The sequence below is a fragment of the Vitis vinifera genome, chromosome 1 (genome assembly GCF_030704535.1).
Source record: "Vitis vinifera cultivar Pinot Noir 40024 chromosome 1, ASM3070453v1".
In the NCBI taxonomy this organism is placed as follows: Eukaryota; Viridiplantae; Streptophyta; class Magnoliopsida; order Vitales; family Vitaceae; genus Vitis; species Vitis vinifera.
The window spans coordinates 8348585-8368991 of record NC_081805.1 but is presented as its reverse complement, the minus strand read 5'-3'; the positions used below and the strand labels follow the sequence as shown (position 1 = coordinate 8368991).

Sequence of the window (20407 nt, the reverse complement as noted above, 5' to 3'; positions counted from 1 at the left end):
ACTAAATGTATCATAAAACCAAGTATAAAAAATTAATTTTTTTTTATATATTTTTTTTCTTCCATCAGCATTTTCTAGAAATGATAAAAAAAAAAAAAAAAAAAAAAAGTGTCCAACAACAATACTAGGTTGCCGACCCTTGGATCTTCACTTCTCTACTACGATTAATTCTTAGTATGTAACACACTGCGGCTAAAAATCAGTGCCTTTCAATTTCTAATATGTGAAAGTTGTTAAGAAAAATATTTTTCATTTTATTTCTTATTTTACTATTAAATATAAAAAAATTATAATTTATTTTAATATTAAATATAAAAAAATAAGATATAATTAAAATTAGTTAAAAATTTATATATTTTCAAATTAATTTACTATTTATATAAAAAAAGTTCAAATAAGTTAAATATATTTAAAATAGTATATAAAAATAATTTATTTATTTTTTTAAATTTTTTTCTACTTTTACTCTCTATTTTTTTTCCTCATAAATGCACAAATATTAATATTCTAAAACCAAATATAGTCTTATATTCTGATAATAGTTGAGAAATTAAAAATATATTTATGCATTTGGGTTTCCTCAATTTTTCTTTCTTCCTTTTTTATTTATTTTTATTTTTATTTGTATTTGTAGGAGTCTGCTTTCGAGGTGGTGAAATTTGTAATTACCATTACAATATTGCCTCATCTTGTATTACCAAAAATATATATATATATATTAAAGGAAAATATTTTTATTATTATTATAATTATAATTGGATCTATAAAAACGGTTTCGCTAAAATTTATTTGGCAAATCTGAGAGAAGTGGGGAGTTGGAGTTGATGATATTTCCATTTTAGGTGAAATAGCATTGGGAGGTAAAATGGTAAAATTGCATTATTGAGAGCAGAGAGACAAAAGAGACGACGGAGTGGATTCCGTACCATTCATGGCGGAGTCATCCAAGCGTATCGTCACCATCACCATCATCTCGAAGCATTCCTCTTTCTTCTTCGCCTCCGAAGCAGCCGGACTCATTCATGCCTCGTAATCTTTAATCTCTTCTAAACTCATCACCGTCTCCCTCTCGTTTTTCTTTTTTTTCTTTTTCTCTCTCTTTGTTTTCCGGTTTCTCAATCGATTCTTGATTTGATTATTTAATTTGATGATGATCTCGATTTTATAGCAATTTTTTCTTCTAATCAAACTAAATTTCGGCATTCAGAATTGGATAACACCATTGTCACAAGCACACTTGATCGCTTTAATGATTTTTTTAATGCTTAGCTTCTAGTCAATTTATAACATACGGCGGCGTTGATTGGTTCGGCAACTGAATTTCTGTATGTCGATATGCCAGATGATGTGTTTGATTTGATTTATCATGGGGTTTGCTGTTGATCTTGGTGTGACAATGTTGGAAATACATGTAGCATTCTGATTTACGTATGAATGTTTTGACGATGTCATTTGATATGTAGTCGAAACGATGTCATTTTAGCTTGTCTCTAATATACAAATTGACATCATTTTAGACTGTTTTGGGCTTTTGATTGATGTTCTAATCAAAGCATCAAAATTTATTTTCCAATAGAATAGTGTTATCGTCTCTGATGAGGAATTTAGGCTAAAAAAATGTCACTTTGAAATGGTCTTTAAGAGCAAAATGGTAACGTATTGTCGTTGTGCACTGAATTTCAGATTCAGAAATTTGGTCCAGATGTTTTCAAATTGACATCATTTATCACCAGTTACTAAACTACTGTTGGAATGCAATGTAAAATTGGTTTTCATAAAAAAAAAAAAAATAGTCTAAAGAGCTGGCAGAATGGCTGATTTGTAAATTCTGAAATTTTGTTTACGTATCTGTATACTTGTCTTTACTATTATTTTGTAGCAACACATTTCAAGATTTGCCTTCTTGTTATTTGCTGATCTTAGTAAGCTAAAGCATAGCAATTTTAATTAGCTTTTAAATATTCCACTGAAGAGGTTATAAGATTCTTACCATAAATGTTGCAATTTTGATTTATTCTGTTCTCTGAACGTGGGTAAAATCAACTTACTGAAAATTTTTGCTGATTTCTTTGATATATATTATTCTATCAAATCCAAACTCTAGGCTTTCAAGAACTCAAATAAAGTAAAGATATGACAATAACTTCAGACGATACAAATATGGGGCACTCCATCTTCTGATCCAACTAGTCATCAAATTTTTAATTGTTTAAATGTTGGCAGAAAGTGTGAGAAATAGGTATCATTTCCTCCATGCATTAAAAAAGTACGCCATCCCTCTATTCTAGAACACAAGTCTGGGATGTCCTGAGATTGATACCTGCTAAAAGTGTTTGAGGTTTCTCTTGATTTAAATTTTTAAATCAAAATGACTTTACATGAGATTGAAATTTTTTAAAACATGACACTGAGGATATTTGCATAAATTATGACTCTAATTGTTGTTACCTCCTTCAAGATATGACTTAATTTATCAGTTCTTGATTTTCTAGAAGAAATGGAGGATCTCAATGATGTACCATAGGAAGAAGCCATGGAATATTTATCAAACAAGAAATTTCCCATCAATTCAAAAGATTACAAGTTATATGAGGAAGTTGGTGAAGGTGTTAGTGCCACAGTGTACAGAGCTCTCTGCATTCCATTTAATGAGATAGTCGCTGTCAAGGTTATGGATCTGGAGAGGTGCAACGATAACTTGGTATGCAGACTCCTTTGCTTCTAGAGACGTGACATGAATACATATAGGCATGTGCCGATTAGTGTATGCGTAGTATGTGTATTATGCTGATTAGTGTATGCGTAGTATGTGTATTATCCTGATTAGAATCTTGCATTGCTAGTTCATACTACCTGGTTAGCACTATGTTTAGATGTTGTCTTTTCATGATGCTAATGATCAACAACTCATGCTCATGCATGTCAGTTTATGCAGTTATGCAATTCAAATCAATGTTTTGGGGACAAAGGCATTAAAAATATTTCTATGGTTCCCTTTATTAATCTCAATAACTTGTTTTGCCTATTTCTTATTTATGAAGTTTTTTAGTTTCCTTTGGATATATTTTCCTCCATGGTTAATTACACATGTTATCCTCCATTATAAAATATGTCTGTTGATGATCTTCTTCTCTTCACTTCAAGTGTAAGATGCGAGTGCTCATTCTTTGTATTATATCAGGACATTCAGATTTTGCGCATTGACAATATTCCACATTTTAATTGTCATGGGGAAGATGATACTTTCAGTGTCTCTGATTACTTGCTGTGATAAGAAAGTTTCTACATTTCCTTGCATGTTGTCTATAGAGTTTTTATCACTGGTTCCCTGATTTTGTGGTTTTCCTCCTCCCTGAGTATGGATTCAACAGGATGGTATTCGACATGAAGTACAAACTATGAGCCTGATTGATCATCCAAATGTACTCAGGGCACATTGCTCTTTCTCAGTGGGAAGCTGCCTCTGGATTGTGATGCCTTATATGGCTAGTGGATCTTGTCTTCACATAATGAAATCTTCTTATCCAGAGGGTTTTGAACAGGCTGTTATTGCAACACTATTACGTGAAGTTCTTAAAGCTCTTGTTTATCTTCATTCCAATGGACACATCCACAGAGATGTTAAGGTATTCCATCCTGCTATCATGATTTGGTTCTAATGGTGTCTGTTGTCTATTACATGAAATTTTTGGCTGGATGATGGGCTTCCCCAAGAATACGGAATGTTCATCCTGTACTCAAGTTGATTGATTATGACAGCCAATTATATCTTGAGAGCAGTGCCTGAGAACTCCTGCTGCTATTGTCTTTGCTGCACCAAAAAATCGGTTCTTTCTTGATAATGAAAATTTTAATCTTACAAAATAGAGTGAAGTGACTCCCTTTGATGCTTTTGCTAGCTCTACCAGCTTTTTTCAGCATAGGGACTTAAAAGTTTCTGGGAAATGCTACTATATGTATATCATCCAGACCTGAGTTGCAGGGACAATGCTTTGTTTTGATTTCAATTTTAGATACATTATCAATTAAAAGGCATACATCTCTGCATATGTTGGTACATGTTTTGCTTATTGATGCAAGATGTTTCTTAGTCATGGCGTACAACATGTAGCCTTTTGGTGGTGGTTCTTATTTTCCTGCTTTATTTGGGATACACCATTACTCCTGGCCATAGTTTACCTTTTCCTTGGCTTTTTGATTTTCTTTAGGCTGGGAATATCTTGGTTGATTCCAAAGGTGCAATTAAGTTGGCTGACTTTGGAGTTTCGGCATGTATGTTTGATGCTGGAGATAGACAACGTTCAAGGAACACATTTGTGGGAACTCCATGCTGGTTCTTGCTTGGGCCCTACCACTGCCATTTTTTGTTTATCAGGATTCTTTCTATTGGCTAATAATCTGTTTTATCTCATTTTTCTGATTCTAAAACTCTTATTTTTCACTTCCATGCCTTCTTGTTTCTTGTCCAAATAAAAAATTATCCCTATTATTCATAGGATGGCTCCTGAAGTTATGCAGCAATTAAATGGATATGACTTTAAGTAAGTGAATGATTCATATATTTCTAACTTCTTTTTAAACTAAGGTGTTGTTTTAGATTTCATTTTTTCTTCTGAAGTAAGTTTCTGTAAACAGAGCAGACATCTGGTCTTTTGGAATAACCGCTCTGGAACTTGCTCATGGTCATGCCCCATTTTCCAAGTATCCACCAATGAAGGTCAATCTCACAATTCTGTGCAACTAAGATAATGCAAGGCACAAATTTGATGGAGCTAGGGAATGTTGACACAGAAAATACCCAGACGTTAAAGGATATATATAGTGGCCAATGATAGGCAGAAAGGAAGGGAGGGGAAATGAGAGGGACAGCTACGGTCATAACCATTTCCTCCGCATTTCATTCACACTCTTGTGCATGCTGCATAGGAATTGACTTTGCAATAATGGAAGGAGTTAAATGACTTCCGATGTCCTGATGATGGTGAACCCATGGAGCAGTCTCACCATTATTTGTATTCAAGGCACCTAAAAATGACTTCTGTAGGCTATTGATCATGAGATCCCATAAACTTTAGTTTTTTCAGGGAAGAACTGGGTATTGGAAGTTGTTAAACTCCTTCCATTGGTACGAAGTCACTTCCTATGTCATATGCGTGAGAGTGAATGAAAGGCAGAGGAAATGGTTTTGATTGACCCTGTCCCTCCCATCGCCCCTTGTTTACAGCCTATCATTGGCAGCTATGCATATATACATATTGTGTGTGTGTTAATACTTATATAAAAAATATAAATAAATAGTTGCTTTAGAAGTTCCATTTCTTTGCCCTCTTTTCCAATTTGGGCACATATTTCCAAAGTTGAGAATTTTAATTTTGATAGGTAGGACCACCCCTACAATAGATATGCCACATAGAAACAACATTTTACTCACAAAAATGAATCTCCTCTAAATCCTGCTGTGTTCCTCTTGATTTAGTCACATTTTGGTGCTGTTCTAAAATTATTTTTCTCAATATAGAAATTCTGGATGCTCCCCAGCTATGAACAACATATGTTAAAAAGCTCACAGCCTTCATTAAGTGTGCCTGGATTCTGAATGACATAGATCAAACCAGGGCTGATTTCGAGAAACTCCTTATTTTAAAATCTTCTTCTAGTCCTGTTTCTTACTTATTATAGGTATTTCTGATGACATTTCTTTCCCTTTTTTTTTTTTTATCTAGGTGTTGCTGATGACATTACAAAATGCACCACCTGGTCTTGACTATGAAAGGGATCGAAGATTTTCAAAGGTTTATGCTATTCAATTTAAACTTTTTGAATGATAATGGTTTTTTTTGCTCTCTTTTTCTCTTTTTCTTTTTCACCAGGCTGAAAATAATTGACTTTTGCAGTCGTTTAAAGAGATGGTAGGTGCTTGCTTAGTGAAGGATCCAAAGAAGCGTCCCACATCAGAGAAGCTTTTAAAGCACCGTTTCTTTAAACATGCATGCTCAAAAGAGTTTTTGGCCTGGGCTATTCTTAATGGCCTTGCTCCACTCGGTGACCGGTTTAGGATGCTGAAGGTGTAATTGCTCATTCCAAATATTTTATATGTTGTGTTTATAACTCTCATGTTAGTTGGAATCTCTCATATTAGGTGTAGTGTGATTGCCTTTTTTGTCCATGCAAAAGAGGCTGACTTTCTTGTACAAAAGAGGGGTATGGATGGGAATAAAGAGCAACTATCACAAGTAACTATAAGTGTTCTCTTTTTTTAACTTTTTAAGGTTCTCAAATAACACAACCTTGCCTCATGTTCTCTTCCAGATTTACTGCTTTATCACAACCCTTTGTTTGTTCTAGTTTTTGTGCTTTTGTCATTGTTTAACATGGTAGTAGAGCCTTGTTTAGTGGGAGGTCATCTGTTTGAATCTCACTGCATGTTTTTTTCCTTAATTTATTAAGCCCAAAGGAGAATTTTTTATTAAGCATTACCATTTTCTTTCATAATTTATACTTGTTTTCATTTTATTCTCAACCTTTGTTTTCACCAAACATGAAGGTTGCTAAATTAGATCACTCTCATTTGACCTTTCAGAGGGATATACAAAACATCAAAATTTAGTGCGACAATCCTCTAAACCGTTTGAGAGAGGTCAAAGCTGTTGTGACTAAATTGAATATGGACTTGGGCCATTTGTTGAAAGATCTTAGAGAGCATCATGAGGGGAAAACAATAGATGAATCTAAACTGGGTCAACACTATAGTTAATTTGCAAACCATAGAAGATTAGGGATTCTCGAGTGGGTTTGCTACCCATACCTCTAGGAAAGCTGCCCATACACAAAGATCTAGTTAATGGTAGAGCCTTAGATGAAAATGATGATTTTCATGAGGATGAGGTTTTTGGTGCCATAATGCCTATTAATGAAGATAGGAAAGAGTCTTCTAGGTCACAATTTGTCAATGAAGGTCCTTGAAATGCCTTTAGGAATTAGGAACATCAAGATAGATACCATTATTGGTGCGTTGACCTGCACTTTCATAGTACCATTATGGCTAATCTAGGTATGATGAATTAGTTGATACCACTAGAAGGGTTAAGGTAGAGATACCAGAGTTTGATAGTAGATTAGACCCAAGTATGTTTCTTGATTGGTTAGCGAATCTTGAAGATTACTTTGATTAGTATGACTTTACTGATACTCAATTTGTTCGTTCTGTTAAGATGAAATTGGTAGGGTCTATTAAGAGTTATTGGCAATTAGTCTTGCTTGACCTTGATCGTTTAAGTAAAGACCTTGTTACTATGTGGGAAAAGATGAAACCAACCTATCATAGAAATCACTTGTTAGATCAACTATTATGTTGTGGAATTAACGAGGATGATTAGGTCATTATTGCTAGGTTTATAAATGGTTTGAGAGCTAAAATTAAATGTGATGTTAGTTTGCATTCTCCTAAGAGGCAACTTACTATAAGTCTTGTAATTGCTTTGGTATATTCCCTTGTAGCTAAGGAATGTTTTCACCTTTCATCTAAGTCTAGTTTAGCTTACCTTTCTGAAGTTACTCCTTTGCTAGATGAATCCTATAGACTTAACCCAAGGATACCAATTACCTAATCTTCCTCATTATGAGATGTATCTTGTGGACAAAGATAAATTGAATTGATAGATTGAGAGTCTCTTAGCTAAGGGTTTTATTCACCATAGTTTTAGTCCTTGTTTTGTTCTGTTTTGCTAACCACTTAGAAAGATGGATCTTGAAGAATGTGTGTGAATACTAGAGTCATCAACAAAATCACAATTAAAAACAGATTTCTTATTCTTTAGCTAGAAGATATGTTAGATGAGCTAGCTGGTTCCCAATAGTTTTCAAAAATGGAAGACAAGTTTTAGAACAAGATAGATTGCATGAGTGGTTAGTGATGCTTTTTGAAAGGTGTAACGCCTGCAGTATTTTCATGAGTAATGACATGTTTTGAGGCCATTGTTCAAAAAATCCCTTATGGACTATTTTTATGATATTTTAATCTATAGTTGATCAAAGGAAGAGCATTTAAATCATCTTAGACAAGTCTTTCATTGTCTTAGAGTTGAGAAATTGTATGCTTACCTTAAAAAGTGGTCTTTCACACAAACTTGAGTGATTTTCTTAGGTTTTATTGTGTCCTACTCGAGGGATTTCCGCTAACCCTGATAACGTAAAGGCTATAAGAGCTTGGCCTGAACCCAAAAATTTGACTGTAGTTGTAGTTTTCATGGTTTAACCCTTTTTGTGGGAGATCTGCTCAGGGATTCAATACCATCACTGCTCCAATTACTGAGGGCATGAAAAAAGGAGACTTTTATTAGACCCCTGCAGTCCATAAAGCTTCCTAGCAATAAAGCAGTAAATGATTGAGAATCTTGTTTTGTGACACCCTTGTCTTTCTAAGATTTTTAACGTACCTGGTGATGCTTCTGGAGTAGGTATAGGTGGTGTTTTAAGTTAAGATGGTCATCCTCTAGTGTACTTTAATGAAAAACACAATGAGGTAAAACAACGGTTCTCTACCTATGATGAGGAGTTTATGTTGTGGTGCGATCTCTTCGTCATTCAAAATATTATCTGTTAACACAGGAGTTTATCCTTTACTCTGACCATTAGGCCCTTCGATACCTTAATTCCCAATGTAAGTTGAGTGACAGATATATTGCATGGGTTCCAAGAATACACTTCCATTCTCAAACATCCCTCTAGGGTAGAAAATAAGGCTGCCAACGCCCCTAGTCCTATTGCCACTATCCTTTACTCTAAGAAATAAAGTATTAGGTTTTAAGCGAATTAAGGATGAATATCTTACTTGACAAGACTTTGGTTTTATTTTTATGAATCTCTTAGATGGTCATAATAGAAATCATACCAACTTTTTTATTTGTGTTGGTTATCTTTTCAAGGGAGTTAAATTGCACATTCCTAGTATTTCATTTGGAGAGTTTTTAGCTTTCGAGTTACATTTTGGAGGTCTAGCTACACATTTTGTTATGGATAAAACCATAGCTCTTGTAGAAGGTATGTTTTATTGGCCTTACTTGAAAAGCAATGTTGCTAGAATAGTGTCCCAATGTTGTACCTGTCATCTTGGTAAGGCTAAGAAACAAAACATAGGTTTGTGCACTCCACTAATGATTCCACATACACCTTCTGTGATCTTAGCATGTACTTTGTCCTTGGGTTGTCGAGGACCGCTAAAGCTTATGATTCCATTTTGGTAGTTACAGGTAGATTCTCTAAGATGGTCCTGTTCCAAGATCATTGACAAAGTTGTTTTTGAATGAAATTGTGAAGTTACATGGTTTACCTCTACCATAGTGTATGATAGAGATGTCAAGTTTGTTAACCATCTTTCGAAGATGCTTTGGAAATTGTTTGGAGCCGCTTTGAAGTATTCCTCTGCTTTTCATTCTCAAACAGACGGTTAGATAGAAGTTGTGAATTGTCATCCGGGTGATTTGCTTAGGTTCCTAGTTGGTGAGAAGCTTGATAATTGGGATCTCTATCATTGAGTTTGCTTATAATAACTCGATTAATCAGTCCACAGGAAAAAAAAAAAAAAAAAAAAAAAATCCTTTTGAAGTTAGTAATGGTCTTTTGAAGAGTTCAAAGTGGGTGATTATGTTGTTATGGCTTGCATTTATCATGAGCACTACCATAGAAATTTCATCAAGAAACTTCATTCTTGCTCACTTGGCCCATTCCCTATCCTTCAAAGGCTTACATCTAATGCATATTTGCTTGATTTTCCATCACACATAACTATAAGTTCAATCTTCAATGTAGCAGATTTATTTCCTTAGTAAGACACATTCAAGCCTTTGCTTTTGCCGCCTTCTATAGAGCAATTTCTACTCCAACGCCTCTTGCTCCTGTGTCATCATCGTCAGTTGATGTGATTGTGGATGTATTAGGGGACTAATACATGACTTCCCCATCTGGTGATAGTCAACACTTTCTTGTTTGATGGAAAGATTGTCCTTCTACTGATGATATTAAGGAGTTTTGTTGACTTGATTTGAATATTTTACGAGTAATATTTGCAACATAACTCACCAAACTTGACTTCTTTTTAGTTGGGGGGAAATGATGAACATAAAGATACTAAATTATGCATTTATGTCAAACGTAATTATGAGAAGTAATAATACTTTATTTTTTTGTTTTATTTAGGCTTATTATTATTCAGTGATAAAGTTTTATTAGAGTTAGGATTATTAAAATTAGTAAGATTCCTACTGGAGTTAGAATTGTTTATCTATATATAGGCTTAATAATGTTAAATATTTTATATTTTTGGTTAATAAATATATGTATAAGTGATGGATAAATCATCTCTTCCAAATTTACAAAATTTGATCAAAAGAAGAGGTGGAAAAGCCGTCTTTAATATACAGAGGAGAACTGTAGATCAATAGTGTATACCGCATGAGACTACACAAGGAAAATGGTCCTTGAATGCAACCTCCCCACATTAAACATCATACCAAAATTTTGTCCTCTGCCCATTGCCCACCTCACTGCTTTGTCCTACAAATATCTTAGAAGGATATTTTTACTTCAAAATATTATTTTATTTCATTCAAGAAGGTTCATTTGAAAATCTTCACTATTCCCTTAAACATTGTTTTTCACATGACACGATGGCTCATAAAAGTAAATTGGATGATTTAAACGTAGATGTCTAGCTTTTGCAAATGAAGGGACTTGCTATCTCAGGTCATTCAGTTGCAAAAAAGTCCTCTGTCGCCTTCCATGTTAAAATATACAAATGGGCATGGTGCAGGTGAACAAGCCCAAAAATTTGAGATGGTAATTCATTAAATCTGGTATTCATGAATATCTGCTGTAATTTAATGACAGGATATTGAATCTATGTGGTCTCTGTTGCCTGGAACACAATACTGCATAATTCTATCAGAAATTTGTGCTGAAATGGAAATTTTCAATTGGAAGAAAAGGAAAGCAAAATTCTCTAAAATATGAAAATTTCAAGAAAGAACCCAAGGACCCAAAACATGATTCTGTTCATAATACCAAATGAAACCACTGGTACCTCACATCTACAATCTCAAGATTCAGATGGGAATGGCAAGAAGCCAATCTACTACACTAAGCTCCTCAGCTCAGGAAGATTGTGATCGGGCTCTAAGTTGCTTCAGAGCAAAGACTTCAATTCCACTTTGTGCTTTGGGATATACGAGTATCGAAACTGACAATGAGTAATATATTGTTCAGCATCAATATCTACAGGGAACATGATGAACCTCTCTGTACCTGCCTAGAGACTTCCGCGGGTGTGTTTTTGTGTGGTGGTGTTCAATGAATTTGAAAAGCTTTCAACATATAAAAAGGGTAAAACTCCATTTGGACCACTCTGGAGGCCCATACAAGCCCACCTTACTTTATGAAAAACCGAACAAGCTTTGGCATTCAGCTAACCATACCAAGTATGAATGTTCCAAACAAAAAGAGTATCATCCTCGAAACACCACCTCAGAATGGAGACCCACCCCTATCATGGAACTAGCACACAGGAGGTCTGATCCTTAGTTCTGTAAAGTTTGATCACTCTGGTTAACATCTCGTCTCCGGCTATCTGTCTTAATCTTTTTACCAGTTGCTGCCTCGTAATTTTTTTCCTCTGAAACAAGCATATTCCGAAAATAAGGACAAAACAAAGCAAACTCACAGAAAATGATTTCCGTCTTAAAATAGAAAATAGTACTTACATGGAAATCACAGTGATATTTGGAAATCTGGGTCATCTTGTGAGGAGGTAAAACCTTTGAAAGTACGGACAATAGAGTGTGAAACTTCATCCATGGGGAGGTGGGTTTTACTAAATTCGCCTGAATTCTTCGAGGAACTAACCAATTGAAAATACAAGACCCAAAAGAATATTAGAATTTAAATCGGAAATCATCCAGACTCTGGAGCTCAAAGTTCAATCTAAAGAGAAGTAGCTGTTTGGAATTGGTATTACCTCCCTTCAGAGGGGCCCTAAAGCTTATGATGTAACTGGGAAGAATGTGAGAATTCATGTAAGCACTCCAAATGATATATCTTCTAGGCGCTGAAACATCATCCACTCCAGAGTCATACTCCCTAGAGCATGGATGAAACTGTTGTGAACCAGCACAAACAGTTTCCATGTTGCCCAATATCACGCGACATAACATCACATGCCTAAGCCCATTTTCATCCTCTGCTGAAGATAATGCACTGGCACAATGTTGGAAGCATCAGAATTGAGACAATTGGATAATTCATTCTGAAAATTCTCCTTTACTAAGTAAATGCGTTATCAAAGGAAAGAAACTAAGGAACAGCATGGCAACATTTTCAACAACCATACTAAAAAAACACAGTTCTAAAAAGCAATTCTCAGTTATTTTTATGAACAAATAAAAATTATCGAAGTATTCATCATATTTTCAAAGGCTTCGTCAAAAGTGCATTTAAAGTTCAAATAAAAATATATTTTCTATTGATAGTGGGGACTTTTCTATTTTAGACTTTTAATTCATTGGAATCCAAGAAAGCTAAAAATACATCGCACCAACCCTAATACAACTATATTTGACCCGCTTCAGTTGACCTTTTCACCAAGGCAACATAAAACAAAAGACTCAGGAACCTCCAATTTCACTCTTATTTTTCCCTGCAAACAATCAAACAGGAACTCCAGAACAAAAGCGAAAAGAAAAAACAGAAACAGGCAGAGTAAACAAGAACAATATTCATTCTATGCTTACCAATCAATGGAAAACTTTGCAGAAGATAGATATACCCCAAAACCATATAGTTCACCAGCTTTTGGCCGTTGAAGTCGGCTAAATCCATGAGATATAATATCATAGATTTCACCCCTGGAGGCGCCATACCAGGCATAGTTGATATTAGCATCACCACCGCACTTTTTCCCCACCGCCTGCGAAAATATTCGAAACGATTCAAATCGCGCTTGGCCGGTTAAAGTAGAATGCGAATTCTTGTGTATAGACACAACATCCGTACCCTTCCCGATCGGTCCCATGCCGGAAAAAAACATCTTCTTGATGGCGTCGTGCTCTGTATTTCCTTCATCAACTCTGATCATTCCGTTGTTCCAAGCAAACAAATCGACTCGCTCTGAACTAGAACTGAATTCATCGGATTCTGCCTCGGGGCGGATGATTTCAAGGTCGTCCACAGTCATTGAGACTTGTTCCTCGGCACCAACACGCTCCATCTATTAGTGCAAAGAATAAAAAAAAACTCTCACCAAGTTTTCAAAGAATCATGAACGAAAAAGATATTAAAGAGAAGGAAAAGGAAGCTGAGATTGGGAGAGAGAGAGAGAGAGAGAGCGGTAAAGAATGGCCCATAGGGAAGTATAAATATGTTACGAAACCGACTCTCTTGTTATAATTTTGATTGGTGTGATTAGGCGGTTTGTTTCGTGCCGCCGTTTCCTAAGAGAGGCGGTCACGTTAAACTTCTCTTCAGGATATTTTATTTCAACATCTTAAAATTACTCAACTACCCCTCATGAAGGTGCCTCTTGGTTTTTCAACTTTTTATTATTGCAATTTACTAATAAGGTATTTCCGAAATTACAATACTATGATATAGCATTGAATCGGTGTATACGAAATCGAAAAGTTAGATCAATTGAATATCTTCATTTACCTATCTTAGTTTCATTATTTTATATTAAATTTATAATATTATTAAATACTTTAATTTCATTATTTTATAAAAAAAAAAAATTTACAGTGTTATCATACTTCCATTTTATTTGAACCATTGGATGAAAAAAAATTTCATCTCAATCATCTAAATGGTAAGTTAAAAAGATTTAGTTGCTTGGAAGCGAAGAATGACATTAATTGTAAAGTTAAGAATAGTCACGTCTTTATTACTTTTCGACGGCCATGATACACATGTGTACGAATATTGGTTAGAGCGGTATTCCAATTTCTCTCTATGAGCATGTTCCATGTGGACCAAGGGATAAATTAGGAAATGTGGTAGTAGAACAGGCCACGGGATCGGTCCCTGGCGTCTTGCTTACTTTGAAAGCAAGTCATCTCTTGTTGTTACCTTATACGTATAGAATCGTAAATACTAAAGAACATCTGCTTATTGGCTGGCCCATTGGGCCTTTTTTTGCTTCTTTTTCTTTTATTCTTTTTCTCTTTCTATTATTCTTTCTTAGAAGACTTTAGAATTTTCCAGCCTTGCTTTGGAATTTATTTCCTAAAATAAAAAAGTAGACGTAAGTGTGCATGTGATATTGAAATTCTATTTCCTACTTTTGAATTTAGTATTCACCCATCTTATTTCAAAACCAATTTGTGCCCAATAAAAAATATTTTTTATTAAAAAAATATAACAATAAAAAATTACTTTTGTGTTGAATAATAAGACAATATTTTTTTTTTATTGAATTTCCAATTCCATTGTATTCATTTGTTTTTTTATTAAATATAAAAAGTCAAAATATTAGAGAGTATTTGTTTTTTAACTTTTTACGGAAAACAATTTGTTTTCAAATTTTATGTTGTTGTTGTTGTTTTTTTTTTCTCTATTTTTTCATGATTTATTATAAATTTTTTATTGAATAGAAAAAACAAAAATATTTTACAATTTTTTAATGAAAAAATTAACACGTTGACATTCTTTACTTTTTAATGTTTAATACAAATAAAATATTACAAAAATAAATAACCTAATACTTAATATTATTAAACATTATTTAGTTTTAAATTCCATTTTGAAATTAAGTAAAAAATAAATAAATATCACCTTATGTTTTTTCTATTCAATTAAAAGTAATCTATTGATATAAACTAATATAATTAAAATGAAATTATTATCAATATATTTAATTTATTTATATTGATTGATATCAACATGTGATTTTTAATTGAATAAAAAAATAAATATTTTAACTTTTTCCATTAAAAAAAAAACACCACCAAGTTAATAAAATACTAAAAAAGATATATAAAAATAAAAGAAAAAACGATGGGTAATTATAATGCCTTGGTGATACTGAGGCGTGAGCAGGGAACCAAATTTTTTTTCACTATTATAATTTAATTTAATTTTATAATCATGAATTTTGAGGAGAAATCATAGCTTTGGCAGCAAGTTAATGCAAGCAAATAAACACCAAAGTTTCCTTTCAACTTGAAAAGAGAGATTGGAATTATCTACATATAAATAATAATATTTATAAGAATATAAACTATATTTAACATCTGATATAAAAAATACTATTTTATATTAACTTAAATATTGATTAAAAAAACATCTTGGTGTAATGGAATCCAAATGAGTGACTTTGAAGTTTCAAGTGTCTTCTTCCATCGTGTAATTTGAATAATCAAAACAAGAAAGGCCCGTCAGAAAGTTAAGACAATGGGCCTTTTGATTTCGTACCAGTCCACGAGGAGCGATACTGCGCAGTCAGCATGGTATCAATATCATTGCGCGGCAAGCCGAAATTCAAGGAAGGGGCGAAGAGCAACGGCCACAAATACACAAATAGAAATCTAACAAAGAGAGAAGGGAAAAAGACAAAAACAAAACTCGCAGAAATTATAGGGGTTTTGGTGCAGTTGGTTAGAGAGGAAGACATGTCCAAAAGCTTTTCGTGGGGGCGGTGCAGGGTCAGGGACGTTGTTGGGAATCCCCAGGCTTTATAGCTCTCGCAGATTCTGCAATTGCATCACAACCTCCCATTTTCATGCATTCAAAACAGGTTCCAATCTCTTCACATTCTCCTCCATCCTCCTCTTTTCCTCATTCATCTCCCACTTTGATTTTGATTTCATCGTCGTTGTAAAACAAAAACTACATCAACTGGATTCTTGTGTTTTTACTACTTTTTATGTACGACATTTTTGTTGTTTGGTTACAAAGTTGATCGATATAGGATGAACAAACTAAGATTGTGAGGAGCACCCTCCTCGAATTTCAAAGCAAGTAGAATGTCGGACTCGGCGGAGTCGCCAGGTTCTTTACCTGAGTCTCCTCCGGAGGACTCCTCGTCTCCTCCACCAAAATCATCAACCTCACCACCTCCTCCACCTGATGATGATTCTCCTTCGGCACCTCCACCTACATCCAAAACTTCACCCCCTCCACCCTCCGATTCATCCCCACCACCTGATTCAAACACATCACCGCCCTCACCACCCCCTCCCAAATCCGAGTCACCGCCTCCTACTCCGCCACCACCTTCACCTTCACCTCCACCTCCACCTCCACCTCCACCGTCCTCCGGTTCAGGCCCTCCCAAACCTCCACCACCATCACATTCAAACTCTTCACCCCCACCACCACCAACATCGCCACCACCTGCCCCTATCGCTCTTTCACCTCCTCCCACCCCTACTCAAACTGCACCTCCTCCTTCCCCAACCCCTCCTACATCTCCTTCTCCTCCCCCTCCTGCTGAGGCCTTGCCAGCTCCTCCAGTCTCCCCTCCATTGTCACTCTCTCCTCCCATTGCCATCCCTCCTCCTAATTTGCCTAGTACTCCACCACCACCACCAACTCCTACTCCCACTCCTTCAACTCCTAATCCCACTCCATCAACTGATACGAGTCCTCCAACGCCAACCACTTCACATGTCCCCCCTCCTCCACCATCAGATCGGGTTCCAAGTTCATCCACTCCTTCCCCAACATCCAGTCCAGAGAAATCTAGCCAATCATCGGGATCGGGATCGGGATCAAGTACGAGTTCTCAGACTGGCCCTGTTGTCGGTGTGACAGTAGCTGGAGTGGTCATCCTTGCACTGGTTGCCATCTTTTTTGTGGTCTCTCGACGGAAGAAGAAGCATTCAGGGGTCATTCCAGCAAAATACAATCCACCAACTGCAAGCTACTCTGTGAAATCAAGTAAATCCTCTCTGCTTTTGAGCTTTCACATTGCTTGGTATCTTATCATTTTAACAGCTTATTTTCCTTCTGCAGATGGGCATTACTATGGACAGCAACCTATGGGGATGTCAGCTCCTTATGGTTCACAACACTCACTTTCTCAACATGGAAATGGAAACAACTATGGGAGTCAAAGAGGGCAAATGTACTACCCTGGGGGACCAGAATCAGGTGTCATAGGCGGTGCTAAGTCCTTTTTCACCTATGAAGAGTTGATGGAAATAACCAATGGATTTTCTCGTCAAAATATCATTGGTGAGGGTGGGTTTGGATATGTTTACAAAGGTTGGCTGCCAGATGGGAGAGTGGTGGCCGTTAAGCAGCTCAAGGCAGGCAGTGGACAGGGCGAACGGGAGTTCAGAGCTGAAGTTGAGATTATTAGTCGTGTTCATCATCGGCATTTGGTCTCTTTGGTGGGATATTCTATAGCTGAGAATCAAAGATTACTCCTCTATGAATTCCTTCCAAACAAGACTCTTGAACATCATTTGCATGGTGTAGTGAAATTTGCTTTTGCTTCCCCATCAAATATAACGTCCTCATCATGATTCTTAGTTTGAAATTGATTTGTGCTGTCAGGTAAAGAGTTGCCTGTATTGGACTGGACCAAAAGACTCAAGATTGCCATAGGATCTGCTCGTGGTTTGGCATATCTACATGAAGACTGTAAGTCCTTTTTTTTTTTTTTTATAATGCATTTTCATTAGTCGAGATTGCTCTGTCCTCGCTCATCTCTTGCATGGCACATAGAACCTAAATAGAAATCATTATAGGAAACCAGAGGAACTTTTACTTTTCCTTTCATACTGAAGTCAGAAACAGGAAAGACCCTAACAAAAAATCAAAACTAAAAAAGAACAAACTTGCTAATATACCAAACTGATAAGTGCATACAACAGTTATTGATAGGTCCCCAATTTATTTCTAAACCATATCCATCTTCCATGAGTAGATGGATCCAGACCATTTATTTCTAAACTTCTTCATCTTCAAGTTAATTGGTATGTAGATGTTTAATTATCTGATTCCTTCATCTTTTGCAATCTGTTTGTAGGTAATCCAAAAATTATTCATAGGGACATCAAGTCAGCAAACATTCTGTTGGATGATGATTTTGAAGCGCAGGTATGCATATGGCTTTTTTCTGGGTGCTTGAATTCTTCCACTGGTCATAGTATTAAAGATATGGCCTACTTAAATATTGTATCCTAGATTCTGATTTCATCTTGCTTCAATCACAGGTTGCAGACTTTGGGCTTGCCAAACCATCAAATGACAATAATACCCATGTATCAACTCGAGTCATGGGAACTTTTGGGTGAGTTTGGATTGTTTGGAATCTTAAGCTTCATTTTGATTTGGAGCTTATAAGGTTTTTGCATTAAGCAAAGCCCTAGTACAACTATATCATAAATGTCAAATGTCTCTAACACATCTTCAAATTAACGGGTCTGCTTGAGTTTTCAGACAAAAGAAAAGGGGAAATAAGGGAAAGTAAGAAAGAGCTGCAATTCAAGATTTCCAACTGTTCTCCTAAATGCATCTCTGGTGATTGTCATACTAATGTCCAGTTTGGCTTTCAGGTACATGGCACCAGAGTATGCATCAAGTGGGAAATTGACTGATAGATCTGATGTATTCTCATTCGGGGTGGTACTTTTAGAGCTTATAACAGGGCGTAAACCTGTTGATCCAACTCAACCTTTGGGAGATGAGAGTTTGGTTGAATGGGTGAGTATACATCCATTTCAGTACCACAGCTGCACATTCAGTGCCATGGATCATTCTTGTCTCATGCTGTTTAATCATTCTTGTTTCATTATAACCTTGTGATTTGTTTGTCTCCTATGCTTTTTCGTATCGCCTATAGTTTGCCACTTCATTATCAAGGAACTTGGATCCATGTTCTATTTGACAAGAAAAAACACTGGGGCGTTGTTATATGATCAGGAACTATCTACTTAGAACCAGAATTTCCTAGATTTTATACCGCTTCTAAGCTTGGAGCTCGTTAGAAACAGAATTTGTGGCTGGTAGCTCAATATTTTTCACACACTAGATTCCATTTGAAGAATTTGCTGTCATGATTTTGGCAGGCTCGCCCGCTCCTCATTCATGCTCTTGAAACTGGTGATGTCAGTGAATTAATAGATCCAAGGCTGGAACACAGGTACGTGGAGAGCGAGATGCTTAGAATGATTGAGACAGCTGCTGCCTGTGTTCGTCATTCTGCTCCAAAGCGGCCCCGCATGGCAAAGGTGATTTAAATAGTTGTTGATATATCCTTGGTTCATTCTTATTTTAGTAATGTGTTCATTATTCGCAAAGAAAATTGAAGCAATATCATGAACTTATTCTCCTTTGCTTTTTGCTTATAACTATATAGCAGCCCCTTTTTTCACTGCCTTCAGATTTGAACACAATTCCATGTCCTCTCTTCTAGGTGGTAAGAGCATTAGACAGTGAAGGCGAATCGACTGATCTCACCAATGGAGTGAAATATGGTCAGAGCACCATTTATGATTCTGGGCAGTACAATCAGGACATTCAAAGATTTAGGAGGATGGCACTTGGTGATGACAGCTCAGAATATGACATGTACAGTGGGGAATACCAATCGAAAGAAGTGTCTCTTGGAGCCCCAACTTCAAGTACCTTAACTGAGTCAGAAACCCAAGCCATGAATGGCAAATAGTTGCCAGCAGCGAGATCGATCTGGTGAGGCCCAATGAGACTGGAGGTGTATTTTCTGACATTTACACATGGGAAAATTTCCTGGGATCTACCTCCTCACTGCCCCACAAAGAAAAAACATATACTGAAGTGAATGCATTTGCTTGACTGTGTATAAAGCTTTCTTTTGTGAAGTCATGGTGCATTCTTAATGATATGCAGATTGTGGGGGAGCTTGTAAAGTGCCTGTTTTATTCAAAGTAAAGGCAATTGCAGTTTTGTCTGAATACTTGTAAGGGGCTTCCAATTATGATCAAGCGATTGACTTCATTCCAATTTGAGCTTACATGTTACTTCCATTGTCTTGCATTATTTCTTCATCACAGTAGGACCCTTCATTTTTTGGAATTAAGATACTCTCTCCTATTATTCTCTTTATATTTTTTTTTGTGTACTATCTCGTTTCTCTTATTAAGATGTTTAATAAAACTTAATACTTATTATTTAATAATTTTAATTGATTTTAAATTAAATTATTCTTGAGTTGTTAATTTAAAGCTTATTTATTAATTGTTTTACTTTAAATATTAAAGTTGTTTGATAAAGTTGAATTAAAATTTATTTTAAATCATTAAATTGATGCATTTATATTTATTATTTTTAACTAATATTTATCTTCATTGATTTTAAATCACATTTACTTTTATTTATAAATGGAAAGCAATGTACTAAGAAAGTGTAACTCTATTAGCTCTTCATTTGGAAAAAAGTT

General features: G+C 35.5%; 3 protein-coding genes across 6 annotated transcripts; 2 read left to right on the top strand and 1 right to left on the bottom strand.

The window, feature by feature from the left end:
• The first annotated feature begins 781 nt into the window (after window positions 1-781).
• Window positions 782-6296, top strand: LOC100853867 (uncharacterized). Of its 2 annotated transcripts, none has more exons than XM_010653044.3 (8): window positions 782-1029; window positions 2496-2701; window positions 3372-3626; window positions 4209-4333; window positions 4497-4541; window positions 4636-4717; window positions 5724-5792; window positions 5895-6296. In XM_010653044.3, exons 2-8 carry the CDS (start codon window positions 2534-2536, stop codon window positions 6069-6071), a joined length of 921 nt encoding a protein of 306 aa, XP_010651346.1. In that variant the 5' UTR covers window positions 782-1029; window positions 2496-2533; the 3' UTR covers window positions 6072-6296. The 2 variants fall into 2 exon arrangements, with proteins under 2 accessions (XP_010651346.1, XP_010651340.1); XM_010653038.3 differs by having other exon boundaries at window positions 2493-2701.
• Window positions 6297-11029: 4733 nt separating this feature from the next.
• Window positions 11030-13493, bottom strand: LOC100852765 (probable inactive poly [ADP-ribose] polymerase SRO2). 3 transcript variants are annotated; one of them, XM_003631213.4, is made up of 4 exons: window positions 12780-13493; window positions 12008-12246; window positions 11754-11890; window positions 11030-11665 (listed from the first exon to the last, which is right to left on the bottom strand). In XM_003631213.4, the coding sequence occupies exons 1-4, from the start codon at window positions 13253-13255 to the stop codon at window positions 11540-11542; spliced, it is 978 nt and encodes a 325-aa protein (XP_003631261.1). In that variant the 5' UTR covers window positions 13256-13493; the 3' UTR covers window positions 11030-11539. The 3 variants fall into 3 exon arrangements, with proteins under 3 accessions (XP_003631261.1, XP_059595880.1, XP_059595878.1); XM_059739897.1 differs by having other exon boundaries at window positions 11030-11890; window positions 12780-12955; window positions 13042-13475; XM_059739895.1 differs by having other exon boundaries at window positions 11030-11890; window positions 12780-13475.
• Window positions 13494-15340: 1847 nt separating this feature from the next.
• LOC100853911 (proline-rich receptor-like protein kinase PERK12) lies at window positions 15341-19992 on the top strand. Its single transcript, XM_059739883.1, has 8 exons — window positions 15341-16920; window positions 16996-17457; window positions 17542-17628; window positions 18017-18087; window positions 18204-18280; window positions 18546-18693; window positions 19059-19220; window positions 19406-19992. The coding sequence occupies exons 1-8, from the start codon at window positions 16005-16007 to the stop codon at window positions 19655-19657; spliced, it is 2175 nt and encodes a 724-aa protein (XP_059595866.1). The 5' UTR covers window positions 15341-16004; the 3' UTR covers window positions 19658-19992.
• The last annotated feature ends 415 nt before the right edge of the window (window positions 19993-20407 follow it).